This window comes from Magnolia sinica, chromosome 3 (assembly GCF_029962835.1).
Source record: "Magnolia sinica isolate HGM2019 chromosome 3, MsV1, whole genome shotgun sequence".
Classification (NCBI taxonomy): domain Eukaryota; kingdom Viridiplantae; phylum Streptophyta; class Magnoliopsida; order Magnoliales; family Magnoliaceae; genus Magnolia; species Magnolia sinica.
The window spans coordinates 51,843,766-51,865,597 of record NC_080575.1 but is presented as its reverse complement, the minus strand read 5'-3'; the positions used below and the strand labels follow the sequence as shown (position 1 = coordinate 51,865,597).

At 38.7% G+C, this 21,832-nt stretch overlaps 1 protein-coding gene across 4 annotated transcripts in view; it reads right to left on the bottom strand.

Moving 5' to 3' along the window:
- Positions 1–21,832, bottom strand: part of LOC131239914 (DNA-(apurinic or apyrimidinic site) endonuclease) — a 150,375-nt gene that overhangs the window by 6,164 nt on the left and 122,379 nt on the right. For all 4 annotated transcript variants that reach the window (XR_009168483.1, XM_058237840.1, XM_058237843.1 and 1 more), the window contains one exon: positions 16,863–16,966. Coding sequence is in view for 3 of the 4 variants with exons in the window: in XM_058237840.1 (XP_058093823.1) it covers positions 16,863–16,966 (104 nt within the window). In the remaining variant the exon portion in view is untranslated. The remainder of the gene's footprint in view (positions 1–16,862; positions 16,967–21,832) is intronic.

Below are 21,832 nucleotides of genomic sequence, written 5' to 3'. Positions count from 1 at the left end.
TCTATCTATCTATCTATCTATCTATATATATATATATATTTATTTATTTATTTTTTTTTATCAACATTTTTACAACAATGACTCGGTCAATGGTTAGTAAAAGGGCTGACTTTGACTAGAAAGTTAAAGTTGTCAAACTCTCCAAATTTGTGAGATTTCTTTAGTTCTTCATATTTGCAGGTGATGCTTTCTCTTAGTAGACACTTTCCAACCCTTAGTTACATCATCTCTCCCCAGCTTGAACGATCATGTCTCCAGTGAGGTAGCAGTTTGATATGCTTCATAGAGATTGGAGTTAAATCGCTACAAATCTTCCTTGGAGATCCACTTTCCATCAGTCATTGGACACCCTTTCCACTTCACCAAAAACTTGCGATATCCTCCTAGCCCTATTGAAAATATTTGATCATCGAGGATGTCTTCAACCACTTTCGGCTCTTTAGGCATATGTGGCATCCTTATGGCCTATTATTCATGTCTGGTCTTCATGATGGCCATGATAGAAAGTGAGATCTGCAATGTTGAAAACAGGATGTATGTGAAGATTCTTAGGCAACTCAAGTACATAGGCATATTAGATCCTTAACTTCTCCTTCACTCTATATGGTCCAGCTAACTTCTCCATGCAACCTGACAACTCCATTCTTGAACTTTCCCTTAGGATACTTTTAGGTCAAAGGTGGACCATAACCATGTCTCCAACATCGAAAGACACATCGCCACTTAGCATCAGCTCTTTCTTTGTAGTTTGCATAGCTGGTAGCAATTCTTCTTCTGACCTCTTCATGCACATTATGTATGTGTAGTAAATTCTTCAACTTCTCCACTTGGCCTAGCCCCAAGTGGCAACGGAAGAAGGTCAATAGGTTGCGTCAGTTTCAGGCTTTCAGCCCTAAAACAACTTCAAATGACAGACTTCCTAGTACTCTTATTTACTGAACTGTTGTATGCAAACTCTGCCATTGGTTAAATTTGATCCCATGTTGTTACATGCTCACCAATTAAACACCTTAGCAAATTACCCAGGCTTCTACCAACTCATTTTACCAATCAATCTAGGGATGAAAAGCACTAGAGTATAGTAGCTTAGTGTTCATCTTCTTCCACAATGTTTCCAAAAGTAGCTCATGAACTTCACGTCGTGAACAGAAACAATTGAAATAGGGACTCCATGCAACCTGACAACTTCATTAAAGAAAAGTTTAGCTATGGAAGAGGCATCTGATGTCTTTTTGCATGGTAAAAAGTGAGCCATTTTTGAAAAGCTGTCTACTAGAAAAATAGAATCATGAACTGCGTTGGTCTTAGGAAAGACCAAGTGCAAAATCCATGCTAAGGTCTCTCCAAGGTTTATTTGGCACATGTAAAAGTGTTTATAGGCCAGTGTTTTGTTTTCTTCCTTGGAAAGTTGACAAACACGACACTGCTGAATAGTTCTTGCAACAATTTTCTGTAATCCAGGCCAATAAAATATGTATAAGAGTTGATGTCTTGTCCCTTCCAAAATGTCCTCCCAAGCCTCTAGAATGCAATTCTATATTACTTGTTCACTCACACTGGTCTTAGAAATATATAATTTTGTTCCCTTAAATATATAGACATCATGGACTATATAGTGTGGATGCTAAGATAACTTTCCTGTAGTAATTTCTGCATAAATAACTCCAAAATCTGGATCTTCACTATAATGTCTTTAGTTGTTCAAAACCAGTTACCCCAGTGAATAGGAAAATCAACAAGTGAGCTCTTCTACTGAGTGCATCAGCCACCTTATTTTCCACACTCGACATGTGCTTTGTAACAAAAGTGAACTATTGGAGATAATTACTCCGCTTTGCATGTCTAGTGCTGAGTTTCTTCTATGAAGTCAAATATTTCAGTGCTTCATGATTTGAATAGAGCACAAATTGATTGCTAATTAGATAGTGCTTCTAATATTTTAAAGCTTAGACCAAGGCATAGAATTCAATGTCACATGTTGAATATTTTCTCTTAACTTCATTAAGCTTCTCACTAAAGTAGGCAACGGGGTGTCCCTCCTATGACAATAACTCCTCCAATTCCTAGACGTGAGGCATCACAAGCAACCTCAAATACTTTGCTAAAATCTGGAAATTGGAGTATTGGGGCTACAATCATTTTCTTAATGATTTCAAAAACCCTGGTGGCTAATTTTGTCCACTCAAAATTCCCCTTCTTCAAACATTTAGTTATGGGGGCTATAATAACACTGAAATTTCAAATGAACTGCTTATAAGATGTCGCCAAGCCATGAAAACTGTGAACATCAGTCATGGTTTTTGGAACTGGCCACTCCAATATCACCTGAACCTTAGTCGGGTTTACTTCTACTCCTTGTAAAGAGACAACAGGCATAACCAACCACTCAGATAGACCATCTTTGGTCTTAAAAGTTGTCTACCACTCATCTCCTAATCTGATTCAGATTTGGTGGTAGCCGCTTCTAAGATCAATCTTGAAAAGGACAGTCAATCCGGCCAACATGTCAAGCATATTATCTAATCTAGGTATGGGAAACCAGTATTTGATGGTGATCTTGTTGATAGCTCGACTGTCAACACACATTCTCCAACTCGCATCCTTCTTAATAGTCAAGAGACCAGGCACCGCACACTGACTTAGGCTCTCCCTAGTGAAGCCTTTCTTCAATAACTCGTTAACCTGCCTTTTGAGTTCAGTTGCTTCTGTAGGATTCATATGATATGTCGGAAGGTTAGGTGAAGATGCACCCGGAATCAAATCAATGGCATGCTGCACATCCCCCATCATGGGAGGTAATTCATTTGGGAGCTCTTTTGGGACTGAGTCAGAAAAATCAGACAACAATTTCTGCACTTCGGGAGAATGAACTGCTTGTTGTCGGTCATGTGCAAGCCAAGAGCAAATGCTACATCTTCACCCTTCACCCTCAAACTGGCGCAAAGGCAAAACTTGAGAAGTATTCTTTGTTTCAGTCTTCTTTTCACCCCCCTTTTCATCATCTTTAAGTGGCACAAGTTTGGCTCTTTTCCCTTTATTCACAAACACATATGTATTGGTCTTCTTTTGATGAGTGATTTTCTTGTCACACAACCAAGGCCTTCCAAACAGCAAGTGGATCACTTTCATAAGGACAACAACACATAAAATGGAGTCCTCATAACTGCCTGTTTTAAAAGAAACCATACAACTCTTGGTAATGGGTATGCTTGTGTCGTTTACCCATGCTACCTAATAGGAATGTTGGTGTTTCTCCACTGGAAGCTTCAACCTATCAACAATATCCAGTGAAACAACATTCTTGCTACTCCCACTATCAATGATTACTTTGCACACATGATTCCCAACGCAAGTACGGAAGATATTCCTTCTCAGCCCATCTTCTTTGTCTGCACCCTTATGAGTAGTCAACAAGTGGCACATCACATAAATTTCAGCAGCTCTCTCTTCCTCACTAGCTTCTTCTCCATCAACTTCCTCAGCCACTAACGAAGATATTTGTTCTCAACCCATCTTTGTCTGCACCCTTATGAATAGTCAAAAAGCGAGGTATCACATAAATTTCAGCAGCTCTCACTTCCTCACTAGCTTCTTCTCCATCAACTTCCTCAGCCACCACCTCCATTTTCTTCATCCTCTGGTTCGGCCATCTAAAGAGTCTTTTTATTCGGACACTCCATAGCATAGTCTCATTTCCCTCCGCACTTAAAAGCACAAAATATCCTTAGTCTCTTTCTTCAGATTTGGGTTGGTGAATTTGCCTTTTGGATTAGAGGATGGCGTCGGCTTACTGTTATTGGTTCTGGGCTGAGGGTAATAATTGGGCTTGGGTAGCATATTAGATTCAACAACACTCCGGTGTCCACTCTCTCCGGCTTGAGAGAAAAGCCATCTAGGGCTATCCCTTCAACTTTTGTTCCACCTTTAGGGAGAGGTGAAAGCATTTCTCCAGGCTGTTTTTCCAATAAGCAGTGTTGTCAAAATCCTACAATTATATTTAGGATTTGAGGTGAATCTTAAGCAAAATGATTTGAATCCCATATTTGAATCCCTTTTTATATTAATCCTACGATTTATGATTTGAATCCTACAATTTATGATTCAAATTATACATGTTCTCTTCTATTTTAAACCTCATGTGGCTTTCATTTTATGCTTTTAAATTGGCAGGGAATTTAAGAATCGTTTAGGAAAAAACCTTTTTAAAAAAGGAATCATTTAGGAAAGGTAAAATATTTTATTATGTTCTTTATAAGAGATTAAATGATATATATTCCCTTCAATGTTAAATTGTAAAGTTTTCTATCTATCTATCTATATATATATATATATATATATATTAATGATTTCTTATCTCTTAACTAGTCAAAACACCAAATTGATGTATGACTTATCTGGAATGCTTTTATGGACGGTTACGATCAATGTTCAAATTATCTCCAATATTATCTTTATCTCTAGCTCAGTGATACTAATAACACTGGTAGCGATACCAATAACGCTGGTAGTATCAAAAATTCCAGGTATTAGCAATGTATCACTAAGTATCACCAACGTATCAATATCACTAATGTAATCGTCAATATTTTCCACTATGTAAATTCTAAGTGTTGCTTGTATTGTCAATGCATCAATATCGCCAATATTTTCGACTGTGTAAATTCTAGGTAATGCTTGTATCAAAGTGTATCGACAATATTTCAATAATATTGCCAACGTATCTTTTTTCATGGGCACATGGTTGTATGTAGTGTTCAATTTGTTATTGATAATATTGATAATGTCTTGATATTATCGATATCCCAACATGCATGATATTAAGACCACAATCTTTCATTTTCTTTCCAATTGTTGATGATTTTTTTAATGAAATATCATGTGTTGTTGATATTTTGCAATATTGATAGATGTTTGGATGGAAAGTTGGATGTTTAAATAGGCCGAATGGGATGGTTGGACTGATTTCTTCCAACAACACATGCTTTTAAGGCCCCATTAAATGGAAACTTGTTCTGTATGCATTCTTTTCATAATTTTTTTTTATTTTTATTTTTTTAAAAAATAAATTCTAAACATGCAAATATGTACATTTTAACATCTCCTGAAGTTTCGCTGAAAATTCCATTGTTTTTCCTATGTTTCCCCGCATTTCCGGTTATCAGTGATATTATCGGCGATATCGTTATTGTTTCCGTATCCTTGGCCAGCGAAACTTGTAGCAATACCGATACTTCGAACACTGGTTATGATTGTGGAGTGATGGTTAGAAATCGAAATATCTTTTTCAAGGAAATTTTCTTGAAAGACTTAAGAATAACACTATCATGACATGGTCTTACTTGGTGCATATTGATGGCAAAAGGATGATTGCTGAATTTTTAAGTTCTTTTCTGATTTATTTGTATTCTTCATATTTTTAGGAAGATATTAAAAAATCTTACGATTTACTATTCAAACTCTATTATGATTTGCGATACGATAACGATTTTGATAACGTCACCAATGAGTGCTGATTTCAAATCAGATGTCGAATCTCAGTGCCTTTTTAAATAGGAGATGGTTTGTCTTTCATCCTCCATGAGCTGACATCTAATAGTGGCCTCATTGAATTTTTGCATGTATTCTTCCATACCAAGCCCACATTGCTTTAAAGTAAGAAGCTGGTCATACAACATACCACTGTTGTCCATGGGTAGGTATTTTTCTTTCAACCTTTTTTTTTATCTCATGCCAATGTTCTATAGAAAGTTGACCATTCACCCGTATTCTCTCTCAACACCCCTTCATATTCGAGCATGGCTTTTGAGCTTCATCTTAGCAAACCGTATCCTACTCTTGTCCTTCGTACCATCCCAACCGTATCCTACTCTTGTCCTTCGTACCATCCCAATCGAAATAATCTTCTATAGCAGATAACCAGTCAAGAAAGAGATTTGGAATGAGATTGCCTTCAGAGTTGGAACATCGACGTTCACCTTTCACGTGATATCATCGACATGATCATGGTAACCTCAGGTCATGTAGTTGAAAACATTGTGTTCCCAATCTTACATTCCTCCCCTTGGATCATATGACCATCTATTTTCATCCCTAAGAGTTGGTGATCTACTCACCCTGGAATGTATCCCTTCAAGTCGAGGACGCTCATTATTATCATGTGGACCCTGTTTTTTTAAATTTATTCAAGTGGCTCTTTGTTAGAGAGTCAGGATTGTGCGAGGCTCCTTCATCTATTCCGTACTGTTTTGATGTGCCCAGAACTCTAGATTCCACATCAGCCAGTCATCCACCAATGTCATCTAGCTGTCTCGTAATCTCTAGCAACAAATTTTCCAACTAGCCCTCATCAATCTTCCTTTTGAAAGATCTCCCACTTCTAGCAATCATTGTGGAGGAAAACCTGGGCTTTGATACCAATTGATGCAGTTCCAGATGGAGCTCATGGAAAAAATCAACAAATAAAAATAGAAAAAGAAAAACAGAAATAGCAAACATTCCTCTAGGATATAACTCACCCGACGATTAGTAAGCAATATCACACACCCTTCATGTGCTGAGATATGACACACTCATGCATACAAACATTCAGAACTTCAAAGTTCTCATATAAACTTGTTATTGAGAAAAACAATTAATAATAAGCTGCCCTAAAAGTTTAATCTACAACAAGTATTTATAGACAAAATAAACTCCAGGCACCAAAAGAAGACCTACTAAACCATATTGGATAAATACACATCCCACCAAAACTAACATTAAAATACTCATTAACTATTAAACTACTAATCCAAATTAAAAAACAGAAATGGATCTCGTAAGAATATTTCAAGGCCTACCAAATGAGACCAATATTTCCCATATGATAACTTGGTCAACAGTCAAAGGATGACTTTGAATAGAAAGTCAAAGTTGTCAAACCTTTCAGATTTGTGAGATTTCTTTAGATCTTCATATCTGTAGGTGATGCTTTCTCCTAGTATACACTTTCCAGCTTAGTTGCATCATTGTCATGATTTTTGGGCCATCCTATTTTCTTAATGGGGCAACCTTGTTGGAAGGATTAGATGGTATAAATACACCATGTTGGGCCCCACATAGCAATTTGTTGGACTTCTTTTTTCATCTACAACTGGTTGTATGTGGGACACACATATAACATTTATGATATAAAATAAAAATTTTAAAAAATACACCTTGAATTTCCAATGGTGTGCCTAGGCGTTTCAGGCATTCTAGGGACACTTTGCCTAAAGTATGCTTAGGGCTTGCATTGATACTGTCCGACAACCATTTTATCATGATTATACTTATGAGTATTGACCTGTAGCCAAGTTCTTTGATTTGGGGCATCCCTTTGGAGCTATGGAATAAGGATGCTTTCATAGCCATTGGTGAGTGCATAGGGGGAAGTGTTGGCCATAGATGAGGGCTCTGAAGTCAATGAGGACCTTAGCGCTAATCGCCTGAGTATCAGAAGGAGAAGGGCAATCAAGGCACCATAGTCTATCGACCCCACAGTGGGCGATGTTCGTATTCAGCAAAGGGTGGAAAAGGAAGAGAGTCGTGGGGCTCCCCGTGGCAGAGGGGGGAAGCACCACGGCATCCTGGTATCGCCGAAAACGATTCTCAGGAAGGAGTTCCAGTCTCATCGTTAGGTGAAGTACTAGAAGGTGGGGGTGCAAATGCAATGTGTACGTCGTTGATGAGATTCCAGGAGGTCGGTGGATAGATGGCATGATCTTCGCCTTTTGTAGATGCGAGGTGCTTTGTGAGAGTGACAAGCGGGTGTGCTACGTCCTTAATCAACTATGTGGAAACGGGAGAAGGCTCACACGGGGGCATGCTATCCATCTAGTTTGCCTAAGACTTTGGCTTGGATCTAGAGCTCATATGCATCGTCTATGCCAATGACATGTGCCGCCCTTGAACCATGCATTACTTCTTCAAATTCATAGCCCGTGCCACGTGTCTCCTTTACATCGATAGACGTTTCTCTAGCGTCTCGAGCCAGAGTTAGAAGGGTTGAGATTAGAGACTTGTGCATGGCACACGAGCCAACTGAGAATGGTCTTTTGGTATTCTACCCTACACAAGGGGGGGTCTGAGAGCTATCCTCATGCAACATGACCTCTCTCTCTTCCAGTGTCGATAGAAACTGATCGTTTTACGAGAGAACCTTTACTCCATGTCTCAACAGAGGTAAATAAGACAACTCCCTCCAAGGTTGTTCTTCAAGGGCATCTTTAGGGGATGGGAAGGACGGCACAATGGAGGTGAATGGTTGCATTGCCGATGCTTCCAAAGCTATGCCGATTGTTCCAGTTAATCCCCTAGGCGAAAACGCTTTACCATGCTCAGGTGACGACATGATGGAGACATTGGATGTTATACCTTTGCAAACCTCTATTGAAAGAGTGGTGATCCTAGTAGCAAGGGAAGCCCAAAGGAATAAGGCGGCCATCTTAGGTGATAGGGACCCTGAGGGCACTGTAACATCTGAAGAGGAGCTAGATTGGACCAAGGGCATCATCAATAGGGTGGGCAGGAAGTTGAGATTGTCTTTCCAAGCACGCGATGAAGATGCTGAGGTGCTCCAATTTTTTTAGCAGAGAAGACTTCTAGCTTCCAAAATTACTACAAGACAAACTTAGAAAGGGCAGAGGGAGCTCAAGAGGCTTGAAAGCACAATTAACTACAAAACAAGAAGCAATCTCAATGGGATCCTAAGGGATAGGAGGGTGAGGTCAGTATCCCAATGAATATTCTCAACTGGAACATCAGGGGCCTGGGCTACTAGGCAGAAAGGTCTCAAATCAAAGTCATATGTAAGAAATTGAAAGCTCAAATCATTTCGCTTCAGGAAACCAAGATGGCCTCTTTTGATACGGTGACCATGGGCTTAATTTGGAGAAAGAAGTTGAAAGACTATCTGTCTGGATGCAGTGGGTTCATCTGGGGGAATTGCGGTGGCTTGAAACTTAGGCATTTGGGGGATGGAAGATAGCTTGGCAAGGTGATTGTTGAGGCATAAAAATTGATCAAAAGAAGGAAAGAAGATTCCTAAAAAGAAGTCAAAATTTACATCATTGAGTTGTGCGGCGCACAACAAAAGATGACTGAAGACTATGGTTGTGCGGTGCACAACAGAAGTTGTTGTAGGAGTGTCGTTGTGCGGCGCACAACTGGTATGACCGCACAAAGGGTTAGCGCAAAACGGGTTCGGTGAAGAGTTCACACGCGCGGAAGGCTGTAAATACCCCACTACCCCTTATAATTCATTCAATGGAGCAATACCAGGATAGCAGAGAGAGATCCGGACTTCAGAAGGAATCAGGTATTGGAGATGACCATTGTGCGGCACACAACCATGTGGGCGCACAACCCATGTAGGGGCACAACCAAGTGGGCGCACAACCATGTGGGCGCACAACAGCTCTGCTTGCATAAGGGGTCCATTGTATGGACAGTCAGCTCAAGCGATGACTATTAAGGGATCAAAAGAGACTCTAATCTGAGTTGAAAGATCAAAGTATCTTCTCAGAAGCATGGAATCAATCGGAATGGATATTATTCCAACACAACAATATCTCCATACTGGAGATCATGATGCGATTTGAAATGCTACAGAAATTAATATTGAACATTTAATATTTGTATTGAATTATGTAAACGCTTTACTTTGGAATCAAAGGAGATAAAGGATGTAAATGAATTCAGATTAAACAAATATTGTGATTGTTCTCTTCATTCTTCTTTTGTTAATTATTGAGTAAAATAAGTTCCCCCAAATTGAATGCATTTGTTTCTTGTCGAAATAGTGATGTTTCAGTCTCTGTGGTCCTCTACGAAGTTGCGTTTGTGTTCAGATGGTTTTTTACCTCAGTCTATGGCCCGTGCAAAGTAGATTAGAGAGACAAATTGTAGGAGTTGAAGACAATTCCAATAAGGTGGTTGATCCCCTGGTGCATTTGGGAGGGGGGTGTCGAACAATCTCTTTCTTTAAAAGCTCGAGCCAATAGGGGATAGCATATTAATGTATATCATGGGACTTTAACACTCCCCCACACATGGGGTGGAACTCCACATGAGAACATACCGGGCCAGGGTGGAGGGACACTGACTCACACCATAAACAATGGCCCCCCATGGGAGAATATATTATGGAGGCATATTTGCCATTCTCGAGATTCGAACACATGACCTTCCACTCTGATTCCATGTCAAACAACCATTTTCTTTAAGGGCCAGTTTGGCCAGGCAGATTGGAAGGGATTGGAAGATAGATCCCGGGATTGGCCAGGCGTGCCAAACAAACACGGGATCCTGATCCCAGAATATAACAATCCCATGGATCTTAAGACAATCTACTCACATAACCATCATTACCTTTAAATCCCATCCAATCCACCCTAATCCCTTCAAAATTTCCTGGGACGTGTTTGGTTCGAGGGATTGAAAAGGATTGGAAGGTTTAATCCCGGGATTGAACGGGCGTGCCAAACAGACCAGATATAGCAATCCCATAGATCTTGCACCAATCCACTGACGCAGCTATCATTACATTGAAATTCGTGCAATCCACTCTAATACCATCCAATCCCATCCAATCTGCCCGGCCAAACAGGCCCTAAAAGCTTGAGCCATTAGAGGATGGTATATCAATGTATATCAAGGGACTTTAACAGGGGGGACATTAATGTCACCCGGTTCACATATGAGAAGTCACCAAGCTATCGGCTAACCAAAAGCATGAAGGATTTCACGGGATGGATCCAGTGTTTCGATCTAGTCGATATTCCAATGCAAGGTGCTAAGTTTACCTCGTCTAATGGGCAGGACCCTCCTATTTTGCCACGCTTGGATACATTCTTAGCCTTGTTGGCTTGGATGGAGAAACTCCCCTTGCTTCGGTTAATAGGTCTCCTTCGACCCCACATTGAATCATAAATCCATACTTCTTAAGGCAGATACAAGTAGTTGGGGGGCCCAAACCATTTACTTTTGAGCTAATGTGGTTGGAATCAGTGTTCATAATATCGATACTATCGGCCGATATTATCGGTATCACGGTCCAGTGATACGAAATCCTTCGAAAGAGACCAAAAAGTTATTAAAAAAAAAAAAACCCTCAAATATAATTCAGGATAGCGTTATCATCCGAAAAAATCGGGAAAAAAATTAGAGGGTCGATTTCGGTACCTATAGAAGAGATCGCCATGATCGGAAGGCCATTTGAATCGAAGCGTCGTTCCTAGGTTACCGCAAATAAAATCTCCGATTTTGGAGAGACATCCGAAGAAATCCTCGCCAATATGATGAGATTTGGGAGAAATTTTAGGGTTTCGAAAGCCGAAACCCTCTCTGCTTTTAAAAAAGGTCATTCAAGCCTTTCTTATCGAAATCGAGTACCGCACACCACCGAGATAACTGGTGTGTTGACGTCACCAAGTTCTGTGGGTTCCATCAGGAGGTATGTGTTATATCCAGACCGTTCGTCCATTTGGCGAGCTCTTCGTAAGGCTTGAGCCGAAAAATAAGACAGATCCAAAGATCAACTGGACCACACTGCAAACAGCAGTGGTAGATTAAACGTCTACCATTGAAACCCTTTTGGGGGTCACAGAAGTTTTTTATCAATATGATATTTATTTTTCCTCTTCATCCAGGTCTGTGTGACCTAATTAAAAGATTGGATGGAAAATAAACGTTATGGTGGGCCCTACGAATGTATTAATGGTGAGAATCAGTCCTCCACTGCTATTTGTGGTGTGGTCCACTTAAGCTTTGGATATGACTCATTTTTGGGTTCATGATCTAAAATGATCTCTCAAAATGCATGAACAGTGTAGATATAATAAATACATTATTGTGGGGTCATGTAACTTTGAAATGTTCGTACAACTTGAGCTCGAGGAGCGTCAGCACTAGACATGGATTTCCTGCCAAAGCCTTCCGCGGGAAGTTCCTGCGCTTGAAACCTTAGTGGGGCCTACTATGATGTTTGTGAGGAATCCACTCCATCCATCCGTTTTGTGAGATCATTTTAGGACATGGGGTAAAAAATGAGTAGGATCTAATACTCAAGTGTGCCAAAAATGTGAGGATTGAACATCCACACTTGAAATATTTGTGGGGCCACATAAGTTTTGAATCAGACTAATATTTGTATTTTCAATTCATCTGAGTAGGAATAACGTTATGAACGGGGCATGTTAACATCACTGTTGACCCAGGGAGGTTTCAACGGTAGGAATTTTCCTACCCACCTTTTCCTTTAGTGCGGCCCACTTTAGTCTTGGATCTTGCTCATTTTTGCTCTCAAGTTCTAAAATGATCTCCAAAAACGAATGGACGGGGTGGATTTCTTACAAACATCACAATGGGCCCCACCTAGGTTTCGAGCGAAGGAACTTAGCAGGAAATTTGCGTACGTCAGCGCCCCACCCCCGTGTGGTGGGAAGTGGATCTCATAGTGAGCAGTGTACTTTGTAAACTTTGTGGGCCCACTATAATTCATGTATTTTATCCACTCCATCCATCCATTTTACCAGATAATTTTATGGTTTGAATGAACAGAAAAAACTATTATCAGCTTGATCCAAAACTTTTGTGGCCCACTAATGGTCAATCACCATTGTTTCCTATGGTATGGTCTACCTGATTATTGGATCTATTTTATTTTTTGGATAATGTCCTAAAATGATATGGAAAAACGGATGGATGGGGTTGATACTGAATATGGTTGTCTTAGTTCAATCCGACAGCGCATAGCTTAAAACCCTATACAAAGGAAATCTATTGTGTGCACTTCTTTTTTGAAACTTTATGATTTAAAAGTGTGTATTAAGGTCTTTTTTAATAATCCCAGAAGTTTCATTGAAAAATTCAACCATTTCCCAATGTTTCTCCATGTTTCCCAAAAAGTGATATATCCCGTGCGATAACTGATACGTATCTGTATCCCAAGGGTGCGATACATTGCGCGATACCGATATTTTGAACACTGGTTGGAATCTAAGGGTTTTCTCGAGCTAGTAGACAGGTGGTGGTAGTCTTTCCAAGTAGCAGGATCGACAGGTTTCATACTTCATCATAAATTAAAACTTCTCAAGGAAAAGATGAATACTTGGAAGAAGAAAGTGTTTGAGGTCAAGGAGGTAGATCTCATTGAAATCTTAGAGCCCAATCGTTTTTGCAACTAATTTAAGGGGTTGAGCCAAAAATTAAAGCATATCCAAAGCTCAAGTGGACCATACCCTAGGAAATAATGGGAATAATGATTTCCCCTGTTAAAACTTTGCTAGGCCCCACAATGATGTTCATTTGTCATCCAACCTGTTCATAAGATCACAAAAACATGGATGATGGTAAAACATAAATATAAGCTTGATCCAAAACTTCTGTGGCCCTCAAGAAATTTTCAATGGTATACATTCAATTCATACTGTTTTCCGTAGTGTGGTCCATTTGGGATTTGGATATGCTTCAATTTTGGGCTCAAGCCCTAAAATTATCTGATAAAATGGATGGGAGGAGTGAATAAAATATATAAATCACGGTGGACCCCACAGTGTTTACTTAATGTGTGGTTACATGTGGCGCAAAGACGAGCGCTGACACTCCAAGTTGTACCGATGGTTCAAAGGAGATCAATGTTACATGGGTCACACAATGATGAATTTATTATATCAACCCTGTTCATCTATTTGGTGAGATCATTTTTAGGTCACACATACTTGGATGAAGAGGAAAAACAAATATCATATTGATCCAAAACTTCTGTGACCCCAAAATGGTTTCAATGGTAGACGTTCAATCCCCTACTACGTTTTGCAATGTGGTCCACTTGATAATTGGATCTACCTTCTTTTTAGGCTCCAGCCTTACGACTAGCTCGCCAAATGGACGGACTGTTTGGATATAACACATACCTCATGATGGGACCCACAGAACTTGGTGACATCAACACACTAGCCAATCTGCTTCTATCCACATGGGAGGGATTAGGTGAGACTCTGACGCGGATTAACTGCCAAAGCTTTAGCAGGAAACCTATGTGGGGCCCATCATGATGTTTGTGAGAAATCCACTCCGTCCATCCATTTTGTGAGCTCATTTTATGACTTCAGACAAAAAGTGAGCAGGATCCAAGACTCACGTGGGCCGCACTAAAGGAAAAGGTGGGTAGGGAAATTTCTACCGTTGAAACCTCCATGGGGTCGACAATGATGTTTACAAGCCATCCATACCATTCATAATATCATTCCTACTAGGATGAACTGAAAACACAAATATTAACCTGATTCAAAACTCTTGTGGCCCCATGAATATTTCAACTGTGGACGTTCAATTCTCAAGTTTTCTGCTCACTTGAGTATTAGATCCGGCTCATTTTTGGCCTTATGTCCTAAAATGAGCTCATAAAACGTATGGACGGAGTGGATTTCTCACAAACATCACAGTGGGCTTACCTAGGTTCCCAGTGCAGGAACTTCTGCCAAAGGCTTTTGCACAAAATCCACGTCGGTGAGACTTGGATCCACGGAGGTGGGTGGGACCTTGATTATGGGACTCAGGGTGATGTATGTGTCTTAAATCCACACCGTCCAACAGTTTTGAAAGTTCATTTCAGGATATGATCCCAAAAATGAAGCATATCCAAATCTTACGTGGGTTGTACTACAAGAAACAGTAGTGATCCAAATCTTACATGGGCCATACTGCAATGTTTATTTGCATCGAACCTGTTGATAAGGTCGCAAAGATCTGGATGAAGAGACCACACAAATATCATATTGATCGAAAACTTTTGTAGCCCACGAGAAGTTTTTAATGATCGATTACCATTGTTTCTTGTATTATGGTCCATTGAGATTGGATCTGCTTCATTTTTTTAATCATTCCCTACAGTGAGCTTTCAATACGTATGGACGGTGTGGGCCATATGAGATTTGGATCCATCTCATTTTTTATATTATGCCATAAAATAGTATGAAAAAATGGATGGATGGCCTAGATAGGACACATACATCATGATTGCGCTCACAGAGCACTGTTAGTAGCCACCTTGCTATCAGTGGGCAATCCGCGCTAGGGTCGTGTCCACATCATGATGGGTCCACTTGAACTTTGGATTTGTCTCATTCTTTAGTTCCTATGGGCACAATATTGTCGATTTGTGGATGAGCAGTACTATTTCCAGCCCCGTCAAGATGGAGACGATGATTACGAGCCACCACGCAACTCTATTTGGGTCTAGGCCACAACTAGTTCACATCATTGATATGTATATTTTTCAATTTTTACTTCTTTTGCTCTTCAATGAATTGGTTGTGTTTTCATACATGTCTTTGATACATTTATAAATGTCATGCATTCAATTTAAATATATTTGAGTTAGTTGAGTTAAATATCGCATAGCTTAGGACCCTATACAAAGGAAACTTATTATGTGCACCTTTTTTTTTTTTTTTTTTTTTTTTTTTTTGAGATGTTATGATTTAGAAGTGTGTATTAATGTCTTTTTTAACAATTCCTGAAGTTTCATTAAAAAATTCAACAATTTGGGGGACGGCTCCAGGATTCGTTTTTAGGAGGATTCTTGGTGCAGATATACTCCTTTGAGGCAAGATTTCCCTAGCTTCGCTCTTCTTGCTCCGTCTTCTGACTTGTGCATGAGAAATTGCTACCCAAGAAGTGGGCCTTCTCTTGGCCACCTCCTTGTAGAAGGAATCTCTCCGGTGTGGAAATGGTAGATCTTATCTCCCTCTTAGCCCATTTACAACATGTCACTCCATCAAGGGACTAGGATTCTATGGTTTGGAGTGCGCACAATTCAGGTCGATTTTCTGTTAAATTGCAATACAAGCATAACCATGCCTCAAGGGGAGCACGCTTATCATTTCTAGTACTATGGAGCCCCTCCCAAGGTGGCTACATTCACATGGCTTGTGAGAAGAAAGTGGGTCCTGACTATAGACAATCTCCAAAAGAGATTGATGCCTATTCCGAACATGTGCCGCTTATGCATGCAAGATGTGGAAACTGTTGATCATTTGTTTATCTCATGCCCTTTTTCCTCTAAGGTGTGGGAGAATCTTCTCATTGTGTATGAGGTGTCGTGGGTCATGTTGACCGGGATGTGTTAGGACCCTTCTATGGGCTTCGCACAGGGGTACAACAGGGAACACTGATTAGGCTATATGGTACCTTTCCCTGCTGGCTGTGTGGTGGGCCGTTTGGGAGGAGAGAAATATGAGAACATTTCAGAATGTCTCTAGATCGATGGAAGCAGTAGTGGGGATCGTCAAAGCGACTACTATAGAGTGGGCAATCTTTCGATAGCTTTCTTTTTGGACCGCCGCATGTGGTGGTCTTAGGGGTTCTGTTGTCTTTTTTTCTTTTTCTTTTTCTTTTTCTGTTGTATTCATTTCCTGTCTCGCGGTTACAGCTAGGTGTTTCTAATAAATTTTTCTTTACCCCTAAAAAATTAGTGACCAATCCAGTCTATACTTGTATCATGAGAATTTGGTTTTTGAGGATCCGTTGAACCCTGATCCTTGCTTTAGTAGATACCCAAGCCGATAATTGGGTAACATAGATTTGGATGCACCAAAAGCAGCTAATTGGCTATTCCAAGCTGAAATTTCTCTCTTCCTTAAATTATTATTATTTTTTTCCCTTCAATTTGGTGCTTTGGTGTGTTTGTTCATGTGTGTGTGCACATGTGCATGTGTGGTGGGCACGTCAAGCACTCGTATTGAGTGGGTACTCCTCAAACAGGCCCTTATTTTTGATGTTATATGGTACCCCCCAAACAGGCCCTTATATGTGATATGTTCGAGCAAGAGCACAAATCATACCTTGTAACTCAATCCCTTGCCCATGCATATCACAAGCAATGATCCGATCCTTGAGTTGCTCGGAAACTATGAAATAGTCTATTCTCATTCTCTTGCCTCGGTACCTGAAAATGAATCAACCGCTTAGAACTATTGCATTTTATTGAGTGACAAAATAAAAGCATCGAAGCAGCGTCATGATGACAGAAAATGATAGTAAACAGAGAGAGAGAGCCTGTAAGAGATCAGGAAAATAAAAAACTATGAAGAAAGGACTGAACGGAGGCTCAACAAATAATGATAAGGCCTAATACACTAATTGACATACAGTGAAATATGTATAAATCTGAGGTTTCATTGGCATACAGGCACAAGCCAATAATGTAGACAATTCTTACTAACTACAATTGCATGTGGCAAGGGAAAAGTGTTGCCAAGATGGCATTATTGTAAATATCCTACCAATAGATGTTTCAAGATGATGATAGGACCCATTTTGTTTCTCTACTTAATCTTGACTATTTATTTTTCATGCTATTGATCGAATGTTTAGGATCATCCAATTGGCGGGATTTTTGCACCATGGCTTGCTCCCATTTGTATGAATAAATGAACAGTTTAGATCCACGATAGGAATGCTAACATCCTCAACTTCATGGGGAGGTTTGCAACATACCCAAAGCTTTTAAAGGACACATGAGATGATCAATCATCAACATGTGGTCCATTCAATAGTAGTATTGGGAGCAAGCTATGGTGCAAGATTCCTAATGATCTCGTATGATCCTAACCAAGGTATTAAAAAAATGATAACAGCCGTTATATAATGGTAATGATTAGGAACCGTTACGTTGGTCGTAATGGCTGTTAAGGAAAAAATGCCCTGTTATGGCCCAGGAACGGCCATTACAAGCCCAATACAGTTTTTTTTTTTTTCAAATGTAAAAAATAAAATAAAATAAAACAAAATAAAAGGAAGAAGGAGGAAAATAAAAAATAAAAAAAAAATCGTAATGGTAATGGGTGGTTGTCATTATAGCCACCATCGTTACCATTATTGAATACCTTGATCCTAACCCTTTTTATGAGGCCAAATTGTTATAATTGTCCATTTTTTACGAGCCATAGTAGCATGTTTACAATCATACAACCAAAGCGCTACTTTGGATTTGGAAGTAATACGAAGTGGGATCTATCAAATAGATGTTTCAAGATGATGATTAGACCTACTTTTTTTTTTGGGGGGGGGGGTGTTAAGGGTTTAGCTTGTTAGTACACACCCATGTCAGTACACGCACTCCATGTTGGCCACCCCCGCTAGGGATCGATACCACGACCTACTTAGTTTCTCTGCTCAATCTTGATTGTCCATGTTCCATGTTATTCGTTAGATGTTTAGGATCGTCCTTTCAGCGTGATTTTTGCACCATAGGTTGCTCCTAGTTAGTGTTTGAATTATTTTCAATATTATCGAAATATCTCCAATATTATCTTTATCTCCGGCTAGTGTTTTAAATATCGACAATATCAGCCGATATATCCCACAATATATCTGGTATCCCACCTGTGCGATACGAAATGCATGGGTAGTGCCGATATATCCCACCTATTCAATCCAGTGAGCATTTTCAATTTTTGATCAATGTTTTTGTTGTAAATCATGTTAAGCTAGTGTCAAATGGCTACAAATCTACGATTCTTCATGTTTTCCATGAAAAATCATGGATTTGGAACTTTGATTTCAAGATTTGGGGGAGATGGGCCAAGTTGAGGAAAATTGAGAAAAAATAAAATTTCTCAATTTCTCACAAATCAGTTACAATCTTTGTATCTCACAAATCAGTTGCAATCTTTATATCTAAACACAAAATTAAACATCAAACCTGATCTAGTGATTCTTCTTTTGCTTTTAAATGCATTACTTGTGTTTCCACACGTGTCTTCTTACGTTTATAAATTATATGAATATAGTTGCATTAGTTCAATTGGAAAGCACATATATTAGGACCTCATATAAAGGAAACCCCAATTATGTGTACTTTTTCTTTTGGTAATGTTTTGATGTCTTTTCAATAACCCTAAAGTTTCATTGAAAAATTCGATCAATTTGCCCGTGTTCCCATGATTCCCAATATTGGCGATACATTACGCGATACAACCGATATTTATCCATATCCTAAGGGTGTGATACTTTACGCGATAACGATATTTAAAACATTGTCTCCAACTCAGCGATACCGATAACGCTGGTAGTATCAGAAATTCCAGGTATTAGCAATGTATCGATTAAGTATCACCAACATATCAATATCACTAATGTACAATGTTGGCATATCGCATATGCCATTGTATGCAATCAGCATATGCCGTTCGCATATGCGATCGCACAATCGCATATGCCATGGCATATTTTTTATAAAATAATAAAAAGTTTAAAAATGAAACAAAAAATTTAAAAATGAAAAAAATCTAAAAAAATAGGAAAAACTTGCCTAATTAGTACACATGATTGGATTGAGTTATTTTACTTATTTCATTATAGTTTGAGTGTTTCATTAAGTTATATATTTAATTACTTATATTATATTATACAAATTTTAACAAAACAATCAAGCTACATTAAAAGAGAACTAATTATTACAAACTTCGAGCAAAGAAATTTTACTGATAAATGGATAACTTGAAACAACTTACAAGTTATAACTTACAGCTTAATTTACAAAAAGTAAGCACAACTTATAAAATACAAAAAATAAACATACTTAAAGTAATTGTAGAGAGATTAGAGTAAGAGAGAGAGTAATAGATTTAGAGCTTTGGAGTAGAGAATAGTGAAAATGGAGGGGATATGAGTGTCTATTTATAGGCAAAAGTTCTCCAAATTGAAAAAATAAAAAATAAAAAAATTGCTTCCCCTCTGATTATTAGGAAATATGCAATCGCATATGCAGTATGCGATCGCATACTCGCATATGCGATCGCATATTTATCGCATATAAAAGTATGCCATGGCATACTTGCCAGGATCGCATATGCCATCATGGCATATGCGATTCGATCCATAGTATGCGCATATGCGATCACATATGCGCAAATGCCATCGCATATGCGCATATGCGATCGCATTTGACAACAATGCTAATGTAATCGTCAATATTTTCAACTAAGTAAATTCTAGGTGTCACTTGTATTGTCAATGCATCAATATCGCTATTGTATCGTCAACATTTTTTACTATGTAAATTCTAGGTAATGTTTGTATCATAAGCAGTGTTTGAATTATCTCTGATATTATTGAAATATCTCTGATATTGTCTTTATCTCAAGCTCAGCGATACTGATAACACTAGTAGCGACACCGATAACGCTGATAGTATTAGAAATTTCAGGTATTAGCAATGTATCGCTAAGTATCACCAACATATCAATTTCACTATTGTAATCGCCAATATTTTCAACTATGTAAATTCTAGGTGTCGCTTGTACAGCTATTGCATCAATATCGCCAATGTACCGCCAATACTTTCGACTATGTAAATTCTAGGTAATGCTTGTATCATAAGTGTAATGACGATATTTCAATACAAAATTTTTATTTCAACAGTAAATTTTTATTTCAACTTTTTTTCATGGGCACATGGTTGTATGTAGTGTTCAATTTGTCATTGATAATATCTCGATATCGCAACATACACAATATCGAGACCACAATCTTTTGTTTCCTTTCCAATTGTTGATGATTTCTAGGTGAAATATCATATGTTGTTGATATTTTGCGATATCGATGTATGTTTGGATGGAAGGTTAGATGGTTAAATATGCCATATGGGATGGTTGGACTGATTTCTTACAACAATACATGCTTTTAAGGCCCCATTAAATTGAAACTTGTTATGTATGCATTCTTTTTGCAATTTTTTAATTTTTTAATTTCTAAATATGCAAATGTCCATTTTAACATCTCCTAAAGTTTCGTTGAAAATTCCACCGTTTTTCCCATATTTCCCCGCATTTCCGGTTATCAGCGATATTATCGGAGATATCGATATTGTTTCCGTATCCCTGGCCAACGAAACTCGTAGCGATACCGATACTTCGAACACTAATCATAAATGTATCAACGATATTTCAATAATATCGCCAACATATTGATATCATCAAAATTTTGTTCATTAGAATAAAAAATTATTTCAATTTTTTTCATGGGCACATGGTTATATGTAGTGTTTAATTTGTCATTGATAATATCTCGATATTATTGATATCACAACATGCGAGATACTGAGATCACAATCTTTCGTTTCCTTTCCAATTGTTGATGATTTCTTGGTAAAAATCATGTGTTGTTGATATTTTGCAATATTGATGGATGTTTGAATGGAAGGTTGGATGGTTAAATAGGCCGGAGGGGATGGATGGACTAATTTCTTACAACAAGACATGCCTTTAAGCCCCGATTAAATGGAAACTTGTTATGTACGCAGTCTTTTTGCAATTTTTTTATTTCTAAATATGCAAATATGTACATTTTAACATCTCCTTAAGTTTCATTGAAAATTCCATCATTTTTCCCTTGCTTCCCTGCATTTCCAGTTATCAGCGATATTATCGGCGATATCGACATTGTTTCCGTATCCCCGGCCAGCGGAACTTGTAGTGATACCGATACTTCGAACACTGCTCCTAGTTATATGAATGAACAGACAGTCCAAATTGATGATTGATCATACCGTGTGTCATTTAATAGCCTTGGTGACGTTGCTAACATCCCCATGAGGGTGGGAACATTAGTATTTACCACACACACCCATGCATGCACGCGCAAGCGCGCACACACTATGTATGTATGTATATGCAGGTATGTATGCATGCATATGCATGTATCACATTGCATCAAATCATGGCTCTCTATTTTCCTTTTCTTTTCTCCTCCTCTTTCCCTACACTCGATACCACAATCATCTCAGCAGTGGTTCTTGCTCCGGTCTACC